This window comes from Scophthalmus maximus, chromosome 1, assembly GCF_022379125.1.
Source record: "Scophthalmus maximus strain ysfricsl-2021 chromosome 1, ASM2237912v1, whole genome shotgun sequence".
Taxonomy (NCBI): Eukaryota; Metazoa; Chordata; class Actinopteri; order Pleuronectiformes; family Scophthalmidae; genus Scophthalmus; species Scophthalmus maximus.
In genome coordinates this window covers 6737449-6755672 of record NC_061515.1, presented here as the reverse complement: position 1 = coordinate 6755672, position 18224 = coordinate 6737449, and the positions used below count along the sequence as shown (strand labels likewise).

The 18224-nt window shown below is 44.4% G+C and overlaps 1 protein-coding gene across 9 annotated transcripts in view; it reads right to left on the bottom strand.

The window, feature by feature from the left end:
• Window positions 1-1177: 1177 nt before the first annotated feature.
• Window positions 1178-18224, bottom strand: part of LOC118313562 (RNA-binding motif, single-stranded-interacting protein 3) — a 144028-nt gene continuing 126981 nt past the window's right edge. For 8 of the 9 annotated variants that reach the window (XM_047336130.1, XM_035639405.2, XM_047327164.1 and 5 more), the window contains 7 exons: window positions 16614-16657; window positions 13004-13100; window positions 11068-11118; window positions 5753-5869; window positions 5511-5597; window positions 4784-4908; window positions 1178-3687 (listed from right to left, as the gene is read on the bottom strand). In XM_047336130.1, coding sequence (XP_047192086.1) covers window positions 3684-3687; window positions 4784-4908; window positions 5511-5597; window positions 5753-5869; window positions 11068-11118; window positions 13004-13100; window positions 16614-16657 — 525 coding nt within the window. In that variant the 3' untranslated portion in view covers window positions 1178-3683. Of the gene's footprint in view, window positions 3688-4779; window positions 4909-5510; window positions 5598-5752; window positions 5870-11067; window positions 11119-13003; window positions 13101-16613; window positions 16658-18224 lie in introns of those variants that run through there. The other variant, XM_047334175.1, reaches the window with a different exon arrangement.

Below are 18224 nucleotides of genomic sequence, written 5' to 3'. Positions count from 1 at the left end.
TAAAAATTCACACTTCTGTATACCAGTCTTCAGTTTAACATGTACCTTTATGATATATGCCTTTTTGTGTCAATATGAAGCCTTTAATGAAAGACTAATTCAGCAGAAACTAGTTTACAGATATTGTCATCGAACCCACCCAAATCCAAGTAGTCCACCGAGAGAAGTTTAGCCCGAGAGTTGTAAGTTCGAAGTTCGAAGTCCAAGGAAAGATCAGGCCCCCGGGGGGGAAAGCAGAGGCACCACGAGCTCACTCCACAACTGGAAAACTTGCAGCGATGGGAAGAACCAGTGCCGCTCGCAGCGGACTACAGCACAATGTCACCATTATCTGAGACGATGAAAAGAAATCGACGTATGATCATGAAAATGTACGATCAAGAATTCGGTGATGATGTGACCATGGTCGTCATCTGGAGAGGATAAAAGTGACTATTGATGATGACAATATTCATGAAAAGTAATCCAAGAAGGGAATTTTCTAATGTATGAAAATAAAGTTGAGAATTCTATTTGAATCGTCTTTTGAAACGGTTGTGTAGGAAAAAGAAGAAGTGTCACGTGATGTTGAAGAGGTAAGTGAGAGTCTGGCGGAAAGTACCAGAAAGGCCGAGCTTATGAAAAAATGATATATTAAGTTTGGGGAAAACATTTGAATTGGATTCTTTTTCCCCTGCATGGACTCCAGATGTCCGATCTCGAGATGACTCAGTCAGTCCCAGTCGGAGAGGAAACAATGGATTTGACTGATTAAGCTTTGATTTTAAAGTAAACATACAAAAAGAAAGAAAGAAAGAAAAGATTTGTTGCATTTTTTGCCTTCCTGTATATATCGTACTCTATTTGGGAAGTGTTAACAGTGTTGCCATTGTCTTTGTGCAATTCTCATGTGATGCGCTGACTGTTCTGTTCTTATGATAACACTCTATCTATACAGAATATCATAAACTTATCAACAAATGTATCATTCGCAGAGGAAATAGTATAATTATGCCTTTTTTGTATCTAAATGCCTCTGTTTTGTATCTGTCAGCTGAGCAACTGTAAAATCCCCGGTGACTTTGAACAACTGTGCACAAACGCAGCTCTTTGTCGCGGTCCCATGTTCGCCCTTCAGTTACAACAGCGCCCTCTAGTGGCAGAGCCTCGCACCTGCCAAAAACACAAGATGACCATCGACTGTTTAAACCATTTTTTTTTTTTTTATTGAAAGATTTGTCTAAAAAGAAAACAAAAAGACATTTGGAACTACAGCAATACCCACTGGTTCTACAGACACTCTCAGAATCACAATTGGAAAGACATGGGAGGCGAGTGAGTCAAGCAAATAAAAAAATAGCATCAAAGTTATTTCTGTTGCATCTTCTTTTACACACCTGTACAAAAAAGAAAAAGGTCTCATAAATATTACTTTTGTTCTCGCTTTTCTCCTCTCGAACTTCTTCGACCCTAACTCACTTTCCAATAGAGGTTTTGTATCTGCTTGATTTTGGTTGAAACTTGTTTTTTCTGTCTCCTCCTGTTTCTCTAGCATCCTTTCATTGGTGGAGAGTCAGGTGGGTGGGGCTTTGAGAACGTGAACTCAGAGCTAGCATTTTCTTTTTCTTTTCCTTTTCTTATTACGCTCCACCGTCGAACTCTTATTCACATGATCCTCTTCATCCCAATGCAAACATGATCCTTTACTGTCATCCCGGAGGCAAATCCCTTCCACGCCCACAAGACAAACCTCAATCCCCAATACTGAAAAGTGTTTTTTTTTAGCAGCTCGCATATCATAAATCAGTTATCAAACAAAAAAGGCAACACAAAAAGATTTTTTGTTCAGGAGCGCACACATAAACTGAAACATTTCCATTCCACAGGAAAAAAAAATGCCCTTTCACCGTACAGATTTCATCGTCGCGCTCCCATTTTTAATGGCTTGTGTTTGGCAAGACAGTGGTTTGTTGCGTGGACCGAGACGCTCGCCACGATTTTACTCTCGAGGGGTTATGATGAGTTACAGCATGCCGGCAGTGTCGGCATTCGGGGACGTGAGATTGGTCAATGCAGCCTGAGGATGGTGACGTCGGTGTATACACAGGTTTAAAGAAGCACAGACACAGATATCCCACAGGATGTGACGCTTTTTAAGCCTCTTTACCGCTTAAAGTACACTTATTCCCAATGATATCTCTCCTGCGTGTCTGCTCTCCCAACAGATGTCACAACGCCACTTTAGGGCTTCACCACATCTGATCACATGGCGCCCAAAACCTCTCAGCAAACACTCTTCTGATTGAGGCAATTGTGTGTAACACCTTCTCCACGGTGTCATTAACTGATAGGAAGGAAAACAGAGAGAGAGAATCTCACACACCGACAGCATGAAAAGCAAGAAAAGAGAAAAAAACATGTCCGTGTCAGCGGTGATAAAAGTAAAGAGAAAGCAACGCGAGGAAGATCTCTTCACATCTTCGTTTCTTCATCTTTGGTATAAAATGTGCCACTGTAGGCTGCGTTTTGTTCACCAGCTAAGAAAGACTCGAGAAACTGTCAACTGTCTTTTTTTTTTCCTAAAACAATTGCTTTTTGCACATTTAAAAATCCTAGCATTTTTTTTTTCCCGCTTTTTGTCAAAGTCAGAAATGTTACTCTCTTTTTTTTTTGTACTTTTTGTTTTTGTTGTTGCAGTGAGACAAGCAAAGCAGGCAAATCAAAAACTTCTGGAAAGTAAAAAAAAGACCAAATAACAAACAAACAAACCAGAATAGAAATGCGATGGAGGAACAGAACTTTTATCCCGTGATTAAACTAAACTGCAGCGATCGGTGGACTGACCCTTTCCACAAGTCGCATTACAGAAGACTCTTTTTTTCATTTCTTCCTATTAACCACCACCAGCTGCACTGCACCACATAATTTAAAATCATCTTCATACAAATACAAACTTTACTTTTTAAATCCTATACAGATAACTTTGTAGATTTCATCTTCAAGGCTCTGAGAAAACGCCAACAACCTCTCAAGTCATTCAATCCCTCAGTCTTTCTTTTTTGATACATATATATATATATATATGTATATACATATACATATATATATATATATATAATAATTCAACACTATGGAAATCTTTTCCCCAAAGTCTGAGAAAATTAAGGCAATAAAGATTTAAGAAAAACATTGATATTCTAGAAAACTACTCAAATGATGAAATGAATGAAAATAATGTAGTTCAACAACCATTTTTTTCCCTAGACTTTCCTTTCCTTCCTTTTTTTTTCTTCTTTAATAAAAAAAGTCTGAAAATCTACCTGCACATTCAAATGTTCTTCTTTTTTTTCTCCTTTTTTTTCCTGTACAACTTGAGTTTACATTTCAGTCTCTTTTTTCCTTTGGAGGCAAAGTCCAGTCTCATGGTGAAAAATGATAAACTCATATTTGCAGGTTGATCTCATTGTCCTCAAGTTCAGCAAACCACCATTTCTTGGTTCAACCTGGTAAGAAATATAATTGATTTTTTTTTTCTTCGTTTTGTCTTTTATTCGGTGCCCGTGCACAGTGGAAGCATCCTCCCCTCGGTGTCGTCTCTCACCTCCCTCCTCTTTGTCCCTGGTTCATTTCGATTCCCCCTGTGTCTCCAGCGCCTCCGTGCAATCCTTCTGGAGGCAATGCAGCAACGATTCCCACCAATCTTTTTATCTAAAGGAGACAGAAAAACAAGTCAGTGCAAAACAAACAGGTAAACTGGGGAAACTCTGGACAGCGTTCGTGTTTCTAAAGTCTACGCAACGTTCTTTGTCCGACCACTGAGGGAGAAAAACACCAGCAGGTTATCTAGGCGGCGGAAAAACAAGACAAACACCGGGAGAATAATACAAAATGGCGAGGTCCTGTTTTTCCAAGTAAAGGTTGAACTGATTCTGTGGCAAAAAAACCACAACAGATGGCACATCAACAAGTGTACTGTATGGAGGACCACGAGTGTCATGCAAATAGTCATAAAGCATTCAATTAATCAATAACTAAATGTACAATGTAATATGCATTGACAGGTTTGTATAGAAATTAAAATATCAATATGTAAGTAAATACACAACAAATAGACAATCATTATCTGATATTTTAATGGCCAATAAAAGGAAGAATTATAAAAATGATTTACAAATGAAATATTAACCAATGAATAAGTTAAAATTGAAGTTAAAGTTAAAATTAAAAGGGGCTAACATAAACAACATGAACAGTCAATAAGAACATTACTTAAAAAAGATATTCATCACTTCAAAAGTAAATTATGAAATTTAAAGTAAGAGAGTAACTGGATTCACAAATCAACATACGAATACATATTGTAGTCAGGCATTTTAACGATATTCAATTTGTTTGTGTTGAGCTTCTCTTTTTCTATTTTCTCCAGAACTCTTCGGGTCGAGGTAGAACAATGCAAAGTGTAAGCAAATGTTAACTGAATGAAACACTTTTTAAAATCATTATGTTGACACTCATCCTCTGAAGCTAATCATACTGCATGTTCACATTATTCAACATTACTCTTTTTATTTTTTAAATCACAGCCAGAGCAAACACTACTGCAGCACTCTGATGACGGCACGATGTCCATCTCTTCATCCAGGGTCTCCACATGCAGACACCTCCTGGCATCCATTATCTACAGAACCATGAGTACTGGAATGCAACTTGACAAGGCAACGCATGGGGTGATACAGCCATAACACGATATCTCTGTTCAAGGTGTACAGGAAGAATGGGATGACAAATACGGATGTGTACTCACTTAGTCTGCTGGTAAGAGTAGGCTGTGGCATGGTCTCCTGTGCTCTCCACGGATAAAGGCTGCTGCCCGCTGGCGTCCTGCGAGGAGGGGGCGGCCGACTGAGGAGATGGGTCTGTCACCACGCCCTGACGCCAGAAAACAAAGTTACAGAAATAAATCAGATATGAGAAGATTTAATTTCAACCTCCATTTAGCACAAATTCACTGAGAGAAACCAAAACAGTTTACAAAAGACAAAAATGTGCCCAATATTAATTAAAAGCGAGTAGGGGGGGGGGGGGGGGGGGGGCTTCTCAGACAGTTCGATTACTGATGTTCATTAAGATCAATCAAAAATAGTCAATGTGGTCCTTGGGAATTTAAATCAGAGGCAACGTCTCCCCCAAGGATCCCACAGAACCACCATCACATTCTGATACAATCAAAACTTTCAACCGATAAGTCAGTGACTGACGCTCACAGGACATCTGAACTTATTGGTTTTCCATTTCATTTCATTTCAATATAGCTGTCATTCTGAATGACGGCTATATTTATTAGCTGGTACTTAATATTAGAGACATAAAATAAGAGAATGATACTGTGTATAGTGTATATATTGTATTATGGGTTGTCAAGTTTATGACACAATTTCAACCCCATAAAGCATTTGACTACAGTCCTGTTAAGGCCCATAGAGTGCAGGCTGCTGCATGTACTCTATAAACATTTAGTTTTTTGTGCTTACTTCCACTGTGATGGCAGAGGCAGGCACTGCAGTGTACTGGGGAATGTAGGTTCCTTGCATAGGAGCAGCCGCTGCAGCAGGCATGTACTGCGGAGAGAGGGAGGGGTCAAATATAACATAGGCACAAACAACACATCACCCCGAGCTGAAAAGCTTTTTTTTTTCTTCCCCAAAACAAAGGGGTCTCCAATCACAGTACGAAGAGCGAGATGGTTTCGGAGGCGGACAAAGCCGAGACTCACGGTGCCTGTGGTGCCCAGAGACAGGTGGTTCATCTGCTGGGCGAGAGGAGCCATGACGCTGGAGGGGTGAAGGGACAAACTGGGCTCTATGGCCGCGGCGGGGGCGATGACGGCACCCTGGGGGTTGGGGAAGGAAGGACACACGACCAACTGGGTTACAGACAACTGGGGACAATCCACTATCCGCTGACCAGAGTGTCAACGTCAAGGTCACAAATGAGATATGGGTAGACAGTTGAAAACAAACGGATTTTTTTTCATATTTAGTGGTAACCCCGATGGCGTAAGAGGTTGGTTTTCATGATACACAGCTCAGTAACACACTGCAGATAGAAGGGGGGGGGGGGGCTTTAAACTTCCAACCCAGCTAAGTTCGATGACTGCAAATGGTTTGACATTGTACGCGGCGGTGCAGCCAGTCTGCCGGCTCGGCGGGCTTAATGGAACATGTCTCCGAACGGAGCTGAAAGGCTTTTACAGTAAATCTCCTCAATGTGAAGGGCTTTGATGCAGCCTAACACCTTGATGCACTGAGCTCCAATTTCTCAGTGCAGCTCTGCTACAGACTCGGCAGCGCGGACGTAGATCTAATAGGAGGTTCCCTGGCAACGTCCTCGCAGCAGGTAAACACCGCTCATCCACGATCGCTGTTTAACTACACTTCCCATAAGCACGGACTGCGCCGCGGGGAGGGGATGGGGGGGTGGGGGGGGGGGGGGGGGGGTCGCTCCTGAAAACAGTCGGCACTTCTGTGTTGACACGGGACGATGGAGGAACACAGGGAGAATTTAGGAATGCCACACAGCCGAAGCTGCGTTCGTCCTGACAGCTCTGCATCTGTAAGGGCTTTTCACTGGGAAGCTCAACAAAACAACACACACACACACACACACAGAATAAAAAAAAGTCCCAGCTATGTGAAGCGTGCCTCTGGAAAGCGCACACACAGTCTGTCAGAGTTTTTTCACAGTTGCAAAAGTGAAGACCCTTAACGTCTGCAAGCTTCACAGGGGCGCGCACAAACACGCACGCACGCACGCACGCACGCACGCACGCACACACACACACACACACACACACACACACACACACACACACACACACACACACACACACACACACACACACACACACACACACACACACACACACACACACACACACACACACACACACAGGGATTGTCTGCGCCGTTAACAATGTGGAGTTGCTCTTCCTTCCTGACTGCTGTCTTCTTAAGGAGACCTGTTTGAAGAACACAGCAGCCTGCCGATCACAAACGCTCTCTCAACACTGTCCTCAGCATCACAAGTGAATTGAGTGGCACTTCTTCAGCAGGCAAACGCTCACTCACACACACACACACACATATACTCTACATACTGTATAAACACATACACACACACACACACATATACTCTACATACTGTATAAACACAAACACACACACACACACACACACATATATACTCTACATACTGTATAAACACACACACACACACACACACACACACACAAACACACACACACACAGAATCATCCACTCATAGACATGCACAAATCTTTGGCTCGGGGAGAGGGAGATTAAGCAGCCAGAATCCAGCTAATACCCACGCTCTTCATCCATCTATATAATAGGTTCTCTCGTTTTAATGATTTCTCATCCTCCCTCGCCCTTTCTCTCGCATCATCCGACCTCGCAGCAGGCCCCCCCGCCGCGGAGCGAAGAGACGCACGGGGGCCGAGAGGAAACCCAGATGGACGAATCGTCCGCCCGCGACTGGAGGCCGAAAACAAGTGTCGGCCCTCGTCCGTCTCCGCATGTACCTGCATTGTGAACGAGCACATGTATCAGCGGAGTGGCGCGCGGCGACTGCCCCGCCGTACGTGGCGGAGCGCGGCGTGCGTTAATGTCGGTGCGTCAGACGAGCAAAGAAATGAGCACGCGAGACAGACGCGTGTCTCCTCCCCGAGGACAGGAGAGGGAAAAAAACAGGGGATCTGCTTCAACTTTGAACTCGCTCCCCTCCCCCCCGCCGGCCTGTGCGGCATCAAAGACACAGCATTACTGCTAATGATGCCGGTTCGATCACACCGCCGACTGCAGCCGGCGTGACGGGTGATCGCTGCTGGTTCCCCTCGCTCTGAAAAGCAGCATGGTTTTTTTTTTTCCAGTCCCCTCCGAACACAAACGCCACTGACACCACGCCCGTCTTCCTCTGTCTCGCCTTTTTATCCGTGGCACACACAAAAGCCCGCGGGAATTCACGGGGCCACGCGAGGCGCGAAAAAAGGACAGGAAACGCAGTGTAAACATACACCTGCATGCACGCGCGGGTGTCGCTTCTGCAAACACAGGATCTCCGGTTTTGAAAGGAAACCGCGGCACAAGTCCAAAGGAGCACTGTGCCATCTTCGCAGGCTCAGATATGTTCGGAACCGGGCGCTTTTTCTCCGACCGCTTTGTTCTCCGGCGCGGCGTGGCAATTTACCTGGGGGAGACCTGAAATCCCAATTCTTTGGACGGCTCATTACCGCCCCTCCCCGATAAGCCGCCCCTTCCTCGTCTGTCTCGCTACGCGTGGTTAGGGTAATGCATTCGTTTCCTGTAGGGGGGATTTGTGTAATTATGCACAAAGCCACCCTCGCACTAATTAAGATGTAAAGACGGGGAGTTCAAGTAATCCGGGCATTCCACCAAGGCCTCGGCAAACGCGGCCCTCGGGGCGCGCCGCTGTGAGCATAGGTGGGTCCGTGTGCATGTGTTCATTTGAATCATGTTGTGTCTGTCTGTGCGAATATGTCTGAGCGCAGTGTGAGCGCCCGCTCTTTATTCCCCCCCCCCCAAAAAAAACCCCCACATTTTTTTTACTTCTGTCATTCTCACTTTTCAATGGAGGTCACTCATTTCGCATGCGACCGCGTGTCTAGAGGGTGTTTGTGTGAAAGTGTGTGCATTCGCGAGGGGGTCGCGCGCAGGCAAGCCGAGAAAATTTGGCACCACCCGCACCAAAGTCCCTGGCGGCGCGACGGACTGTTGACCGAGTGATTAGCAGCGGGCGCGCTCGCGTGCATCCCTCCGAATGTGTCAATGTGCGCGCGGGCCTTATCGAAGTCACCTGTCATTAACCTTGGCACGAGGAGCCCCCCCCCCCTGCTGCCATAGGAACAGATTTAAGCCGGCTGTGTCTGCCCGAGTCTCCCACACCGACGCGGCTTTAGTACGCCGAGCTCCTCTGTATCCAGGAAATACAATGACTAGCTCTTCGTCTTTTGTTGTCTAACAGGGATTTTCGACCATGGCCGAGACGAGGCTGGGGAACGGGCACGCACGGGCCCAGACATGCATTTGCAGCGGTTGTTTTCTGTTTTTTTTCCTTGTTCTCAATCTATTCTTTGTAATCCCTCCTTTTTCCTCCCCTTCCCCTGCGCCTGCCTCTCCCTGCCCTGTCCTCTCTCTGTCCAACCGCAGGCACGTTGTTTATCTTCCTCCAATCCCTCCCTCTTCCTCCTCTTTTCTCTCTGTCTGTCTGAGGAGGCCGTATAAAGTGGCCCGCCGAATAACTAGACGGGACATTTGTCTGAAAACACATTTACAGAAGGGTATTATCCTCTCGCACAGAAAGAATTCGAATCAGACACGACACGACACGACAGGATGTTTTCACCAGTCGGCGGATAGACACAAAGACGGAGGCACACAGGGGACGGAGGACGACAGAGGGGAGAAGCAAAAGCCTTTGGAACAACTTTTAACGCGGCCGCATCTGTCTCCCTGGCCCTGACAATTGTGCACGTATGAAATCATTTGCGGTTTGTTCGCAGGAAAACAGTCTCACCAACACTTTCCGCCGGATAACAAAATCTATCTTGACTGTCATCTCTTTGTAAGAGGGGACGAGTTTATTTTCTTTAAAATGATGATGCTGCAGCAGCAGCATGCTGTTCAGTGAATCTTACATTACAAAAAGAGTGTGTGTGTGTGTGTGTGTGTGTGTGTGTGTGTGTGTGTGATCCTGGGTCTGAAAGCTCTTGCCAGCCATGACGGCCAAGATCACTGACACTCCTTCTACCTGACCGATATAAATTTTTCCCCATGAACACATAGAAAGACATTCATCTCTTCCCTCTGCATGTCCAAGACAAATTAAAACTCATGAGTATACCAAATTAAAATGTATGTTTTACAGGCCAACAACAATAATAATAATAACTAAAATAGACTGAACATGTGCAAAACCAGTGGAATGTTGAACAACAGCGAATGAATGTTCAAGATGAATCTATTGTGCCCAACACATCTATTTCTTATTGGTCCTCTTAAACTGCGGAAGAACTAACAAGTAAAATGTACCTCGCTCCTTCCACCATTTAAAGAAACACATTTGCAGAATGCAAATGAGAAAACCCTCGGTTTGCGATGAAGCCGGAGGGGAATTTGACTCTAGGTTGGCTAGTTCAGTCGCAGTGAGTCAAAACAGAGAAAAGACATCAGTGGAGACTTTACATAGAAAAGTCTGCGGAGGTTGTGAGTGGAGCTGCATATCGTCTCAGTCTGGATCAAGGGAAAACCTTGACGTCTGTGTCAAGGTTGTGTTTGCGTGCGTGTGTGTGTGTGCGCGAGAGAGAATGAGAGGACAAGAAAGGGAATCTGTAGGTGAGCGAACACCTACAGGCACAGTCAATATATGTGACTATATGTGTCACTGTATGTGTGGGCGTGTTTTAACACATGTCTGTGTTTTAAATCAAAGCGGTGTGCACCACTTTTCCAGCCACAGCAACAGACATGTGGAGCACACTGTGTGTTTCGCATTGGAATTTTTTCTCTTTTTTTGTACATCTATTACATGTTAAACTGTAGACATTTGATCAATACCAGTTTAAATTGACTTTTAACACCAGTGTCATGTTCACCACTTACGCTCGCGGAAGTCGCTGCAGTTTCATTTCAAACCAGCAGGGAGCAGTCTTTTATTGTGGATTGCACTGAGCTCTTCTAGCTGCTTGGAGGAGGCTATCCACAGGCTGATTCGGCAGAGCAGGGTTTTTTTTTTTACGTTTTTCTTTTTAGGTCTGACCTCAGTTTGGTTCGCATGCACTGCATGTCATTTCTTTTTCTTTTTAGTGGCTTTTTTATTTTTTGCAATTTTCGTGATTCATAGCAATTCATCAGCGTTCGTGACAGCCCATCATTCGCACTGAATAGTGAAATAAAAAATAAAACAACAACATTAAATCTGAGGACATTGCATACTGTGAAGAATTAAAAGCAAACAAAGCATGGGAGTATTATAGCTTGTTCAAAAACTTACTGTAGGTTGCATAACATACTGTTGATGTGGCATCCAAGATGTGTTCTGGACCTGTGGACAGAAGAGAAGAGAATAGCAGGGGTGACGACAGTGTGACCAGACATGACGAAGGAGTGAGAAATAAAGACGATGGAGGGTAGACAGAAAGGAGGGATGAGAAAAAATAGGGTAATTAAAAAAATGAGTAGGAGGATCCAGAAGGGAGGTCAGGATGAGATGAGAGGAAAGGCAAGATCAAAAAGGAGATTGTTGTAAGGGGGATTGAGGAGGAGAGAACATAAAGAAGGACAATCGCGAGACAGGATGACAGGAAGTGAGCGAAAATGAGAAAAACCAAAGAGGAGAAGAGGGAAAATGCATCGTTAGCTCAAAGTCTTTACAAGCCCATCTCGGAGCCTCGGTCCCTGCGGCGGAGAGCATTACAGCGGTAACTGAGGGTCCACCATACAGTAGGTTATGTTGTAATGATAAGAGGATATGAAGACCACAGAGACCAATACAGTCTAATAATTACTGGTTCACAGTGACGGTTTCATCATCAAAGTCTGACTCGGCCACAAATCAACACTTTCATCTCCGAGTGCTGCCCCAGGACTTGCGGCATACGAGGAGAAACACTTCCCCCGAGGCCCCTCTGTCACATGTAGGGTACGGTATGTGTGTACAGTATAGAGCAATATGAGTTCACCTGTATGTCTGCTCATCTGTGTCTGTCTTCGGGGAGTTAGAGTAGCACAAGGAAGGTTCATTCCCTTCCGTGTCTTCCCTCAAAAAGCAGGATTGGATAGTGTCTCGGTGTCATTCAGCTCTGCCCAAGGTGCGACTTTGCGTTTGTCTTTTCTCATTGACAGCAGAGCTCTGTGGGGGAGGACGGCTGTTTGTTTTAAAGTCTGCGTGTTTGGCGAACTGAAGATCGAGTACTGAGCCAACCGCCACGGCTACATCGCCAACCAGCTTTGACATGACTCAAGAGAGTACTGTGTGTGTTTGTGGAAGAGACAGGATGCAACACTTGGTAACATAAAGAGAGAGACAAAGGGGGGATTTGTTCCTAAGAGTGAAAGACTGGTGCGAGGGGTGTTGCAATATTTCTGTTTTTGTTATTGCTGGACTGAGAACTTAAGTCTTAAATGGAGGGAGATGATGACTCAATTTCTTATAAAAAATCTGTCCCAGGCAAAGATGAACTCTATTTCCTTGACCTGTACACAGACCAGCAGGGAAAAAGTGACCAAACCAACAAGATTCAAATTCAAAAACCAACACACCGGAACTGCAGTGGATGGGACCATTTGAATATATTCATTATTTGTCTCTTGTCCCATGCAAAGTTACACCATTCTTAACTTCACCAAAGATGAGTCAGCTGTTGTTCTACACGTTTTTTTAACTCTCGGTCAGCACATACCATGAAAAAATTAAAACCCACAATGGGTTTGTGCGGAACTCAATACTTTCAGACTTCCCGCGGTTTGTGGCACTCAGCACAAAGTCCCATTGGTTCCCGGTGAGGAGCATAAATCTTTAAAATAAGCTAAAAAATGCAGTTTCATATTTTCCAGAGTAAATGTAGATTTGAGCAAATGTCACTGTAACAGATGTTAAAGATGCACACAGAGTGGTGGCAGGTTGCAGTTGTACTCCCATCATTGTCTGACTGACAACAGTAGTTGCCTTTTGCTAAATCTGACATCTGGGCAGGAAGTCAAGAAACATCAGATGGAACCTGGGTTGGGTGCTTTGCAATGTTGGCTTGGACCAAAGTCAAGTCATTTGAATTGTAGCTATAAAAGTTATTGATCCAAACACGCAACTTATATCCTTTACTTGACAACAAATGCCTGTTTGAAGTGGCCCTTGTCATTCTCCGGTGCAATAGAAAAGCTCAGAAAAAGTCTGGACCTGAACCCGGAGACCAGAGGCGGGATCCACCCACCTGATATGTGGAGACAGGAGAGGCAGCGATGCAAGGTGTGATCGATGTCTGTACAATCATCTGATTGGTGGAGATGCTGTATGGTGAAGAGTAGAACCTAAGGAGAGGAAACAAGAAAGTGTTTAATGGTGACATCGTCGCTTTCAGCTAAGTTGGGTCAATGGGATAAGACTGATCAGATGTTAAAAGACTGAATTATACAAACAAATAATGTGATGTCAGTCAAGAGGCTTCTCTCCAGACATGGGCAGGTACAAATAAGTCCTTCGTACCCTTTTGTTTCTAACTACCCAGTGCACTTATGCCCGACACCAGACGTCTACCAGACACCATCAGACATCATCAAGGCTGTCTTGGAAACAAATATGTAAATATTGCAGCTTCACTCTGTGCCACGCCATCAAAGACGTCCCTGGAATGAGACCCGACACTGCACCGGAGCACGCATCGCGTTGCAGAGGAGTGGGCTCCGCTGCCACGCACAACAACGAATTATCGCCCTAATGTGTGAGTGGGTGAAATGTTTCGGCGTTGCCTTTTATGTTCCTACGCATCTGCGCATATTCCACTTTGGAGGGAAAATGCATCTCTAACATCTGCATTTTGTACTCTGTTTACTTCTATTCCAGTACCTTTGTTTGCCCTTCTGATTTTGCCCCAACTAGTTTCTTTTCTCTCTCTCTCTCTCCCTTCTATTCTTCTTCTTCACTTCACCCCCTCGATGCTGCAGTGGTAGAATGCTGTGGCTCACGGTGCTTTATTTATCATTGTGTACCTAGAGAGGACATGTTTCATCCGCCAGGCCGTGTTGCTGTGCCCGATCGATCCCCAAGTGTCTGTTGACTGAATAATGGAGCGAGGGGGGGGGGGGGGGTTTGGAGAGGCAGAGAGAGAGAGGCTCTCCCCTATCTATCTCTAACAATGATTGTATAAAAAGACACTTGCCGCAAATCAAGTGTTGCTTAATTTGGGGGAGAAAAGTACTTATAAATACCAAACACACTGTCGGTTTACTTAAAGGTTACTCCACTGGCAAATGCGGTATATTGTTGAATGTTTTGGTAGTCAAATTCTTATAGCTGTCTATCATTTATAATATATATATATTGGCAACAGTGAGGCTCAGCACTGAGCCAAAGACAGAAAGAAAACGAAGATGAATCGGCGCTACACCACCGAAAACACAGGCACGCATCTAATTGGAAGGGGGAAGGGGCTTCCTGCGGTGCCTGCTACCTGTTCTGTTACTCTGTTTCACATTGCCCTTGTTTGGCCAGTGATACCACGAGCAGCTTTGAATCTCAGCTGTGAGATGCAAACCCTGTGATTTTTTTTTTACATGGTTGAAGTCCAGACTAAATAGTTGCACATAAACAGTAGAGCTCAGGATATGCCATGGTTAACGTCTTTGGAACTAGACAAAGAAATTATTAGTATTATATATATGTAATACTTACTTTGATTTCCTGATAACTCCATGAAGGGACGTAGATTTTCTTACATTTTTTCCCATGCACCAAACCTGGTTACCTTCGTAAATGTAGCCTCCATGGAAACCACGCGTGTTGTCAGTTACACAATTATTCTACATTGGCGTTGGGTTTTCTTTGAGCCACTGCACGGTACATCTGCATTTATTGACGCATTCAAACTAAGGACAGTCGCTGGACAGGTATAGGCCTAAGTTAGAGCAAGAACTGGGACATGTAATGATCAAACAATTCCTTTACTGATCATTCAGCAGCATGGATCCATCTTTTTGACTTTAAAATTAATGTACAATCCGCATTAGAGATAGTGTATTACTGTCACTGATGAATACAAATGAGCGAATGCAACCAGGTTATTCAATATGGTTCCTCTGATTGTGTTTATTGTATTTTTCATTAGAGCGATGTGTATTGAGAGAGAGAAATAGTAGGTGGAGGACAGACCCCAAGGTTATTGATGGAGGCTATTAGGCTTGAGCAGCGCGCTGTCAATAGGGACTCCAGCGTGGCTGTTTAAACAATACACTAAACATGTAATTGCGAAAGGAACATTAAGACAGGATTGAATTTAAAACCTCTTTGTGAATCCCCGGTGTGACCTATAGCCGCACTGTCAGGAGTTCGCCCTGAAAAATTAGACAATGATTTAGTGCCGACCTCGGCTACTTCTGTTCAGCGAAACCGTGAGTGAGCGGGCCAAAATATACTGTATATGTGTACGTGTGTGGGGGGCCAGGGGAGATAGGAGAGCGAGCGAGAACATATATAAAGGCAGAGGACGAGAGGTTAGAGCAGAGGCACAGAGAAAAGGGAGATGGATGGAGAAAGAAAAGGAAAGCAAGCAGACCAGAAGGGAGGTGGGGAATAGAGGGAAAGAGCCCCCAAAGAGAGTGAATGTTGTGTTTCTCAGATAAAGAAAGGACCGGCTATAAGCCAGAGCAGTCTGGGCAGTTGGGACACATGTTTCCAATAACGTCAGATTGGCATCAGACCCAAAACACCGGCCGTCCTCAAGCTGGAAGAGCTTGCAAACCTGTAATTGATTCATACCCTTCTCCTCTCCTTGGGCTGACTTTATTTTTGCCTTTGCCCCGCGCTTGACCCCACCCGGCCCCTTTCTTTTTTTTCATTCCGCTCCTTTCTCTCCCTGCTTTTCGCCTCTCTAATTAGCTGCATTTAGCATTTCACAGTCATTTACTGCTTCGCCGGAAGGAGCTCAGATGACCTCGGAAGAGAGGTCACAAAGGGGCTTAAGCGCTGACAGCACGCAGATGCTCGCGTGCATTGCCGCACGCACGAGCACGCGCGCTTGCACGGAGAGCAACCGGGATCGACTGGAGTTAAAGCAGATGCTCGGAAATGTAGCGTTGGAATTAGAGGAGGAAGAAGAGGAACTAAACAAGACAACAATACAAAGGGAGAAGAAACAGATGAAAAGAGCAGAGAAACAAAATCGGGTCAGACAAGCAGATGGACAGCTGGTGCTATGAAGAAAGCAGAGGGATGCAACGAAGTGTGGAGCACAACAGGACAAGAGTAAAAAAGAGGTGGAGGAGGGAAAATGGGGAAACAAAGAGGAAGGAGGACAGAGCAACACAGAGCTGGAGGGAGGCGTCTCCTGGGATCGCATCACCAGCAGCACTCCTAGCAGACAGGACCGATCTTTCGGCCTACGGAGCGCCGCAGATAGCCTCGGCTGATGAAAGTCTTACAGTGGCTCTGCAACGCCACTGTCTGCAATCAAAACCAACATGTCAGACGAGACTGTATGCATACAGGTGCATAAATTAATGCTCAATCTGCATTGGTCAGATGGGAGAATGAGGGCGCGAGCAGGAAGTGAATATACGTGTCCTGTGTCTATATGAGAACGTGTGTGCATACGTGTGGTCTGCTCATTTGCAAGCAAGTGCTCATGTGTGCTGACGGACGTGCTGCTATACAAGTGCATCTGTGCAGGTTCGCAGATTATGGGTGAGATTTTGTAAAAGCTCATATGCAGGTGCTGGCGTTTGCTTTACAAATATTTGACAGGGAGCGTGAATCAAAAGTAAAGTTTGCACAAATCGAACGCTGTAGACTTTTAGGATGTAAATCGGCGAAGAGAACTTTCCACCTACCCGTTCTGCATCGCAGAGGGATCGTACGTCAACGCCATGCCACTCTGGAGAAACAGATAAACAAACATTAAACATGTTTAATCATCCACACTAAAGGTTATAACACTTCACGTGCCTTTGAAAGGATTTGAGTTTGCTCTCAACTGACATCAAAAGCTGCTCTACAGTGATATTGCTTAAGACATGAATGTAATGAATTGAGAGAGGATGAGACAGTGGAGAGGGAAAGTAAATATTAAATAGTGAACACAGCTTCCTCTCAAAATCCACCAACATATACAAGTCAGTGGGCTACAAAGCACTGCTAAATAAAGAACAATGGATGATGTCCTCAGTAGAACAAAAATCACGACTGAGCGCGTTGAAAGCACCCGGCGAGAATTATATGATTCTGCATGATTGCGTGTGAGTCTGTGAGCCACTTCAAACTATCATGTCATGTGCAAGATTAAACACAGTCAAATTGTCACACTAAGAAACTAAGGGACAATTATTATTTGTTTGAGTCGCCTCGACATCTGTGGCTTCTATGTTGCCGCATGGTAGATGTAATAAAAGTCGCGGGTTGGTTTGAACTGTCACATGCACAGTCAGCGAAACTCCACAGTGGCCAAAAGCACCAGAAGTACCCGATTAATAAAATGAAATCCAAACATAGTTTCACTGAAGCTTTCACAAAAAGCCACTTGTAAATATTTACAGAATACTGAGATCCAGTCTCCAGCTCCATTGTGCATATCATGACCATTTTGTAAATAGAAATATTGACCCACAGTACACCCGACCCTATTCCACGGCAGAACGTGTTACTCGTGAAGCACCATATTGTAATTTTCCCTTTAGCAACCTTCACTAATCACATGGCTCAGTTATCACTACGGTACTTGCTACCCGTGACCGGGGAAAGGTTTTGCTCTCCAGCTGCAAAATATTAGTATGAGAAGAAAGTTAATCCAAAACTACAGGAGGGAATTTTTGTTGCCTTTGTGTTCTCCTCCTCCTCCTCCCACTGTTAATCATTAAATGACACGTTTCTCTTTGAATATTTTCTTTCTGTGCCTCATTTCTCCTAATGAACATCTTCATCCACTTCACTACCTCTTGGCAATGTTTGGATGAAGCTAAAGTATCAATTAAGTTTTTTTTTTTTCATGTAATCATTATTTTTCCTCATTCTCCATCTTCCCCCTCTTGTGCCTCCTTCTCTTCTCTCTGCAGCATTACTGAAGTCATTTCTGCTTGTTCTAAATTCCAAGTCCCTTCTCTCCAATTTGGCACATGGGTTGAAAGTGTGCCCTGATGCATAACTCTGCTGCGATGTTTTGGTTTTTCCCCTCGGACACTGTTCCTAGCCAGAATGGGTGGGGATATAAACTGCAGAGGCAATAAAAAGGACTGCCAGACATTGATGACAGCAAATAGCAAAAAACTAATCATTGCAAAGCCTGAGATTCATTTTCATACTGGCTCTAAAACAGACATCAGATTTAAAGCAGGTGAAATTTACATCACATTTACACAACAGTTCTACCCTTCACCTTGAGCAAAATCTGCATTTACAGGTGGGTGCTTCAGGATGTATTGAATTCTCTTATGTAAAAAATAAAGTCT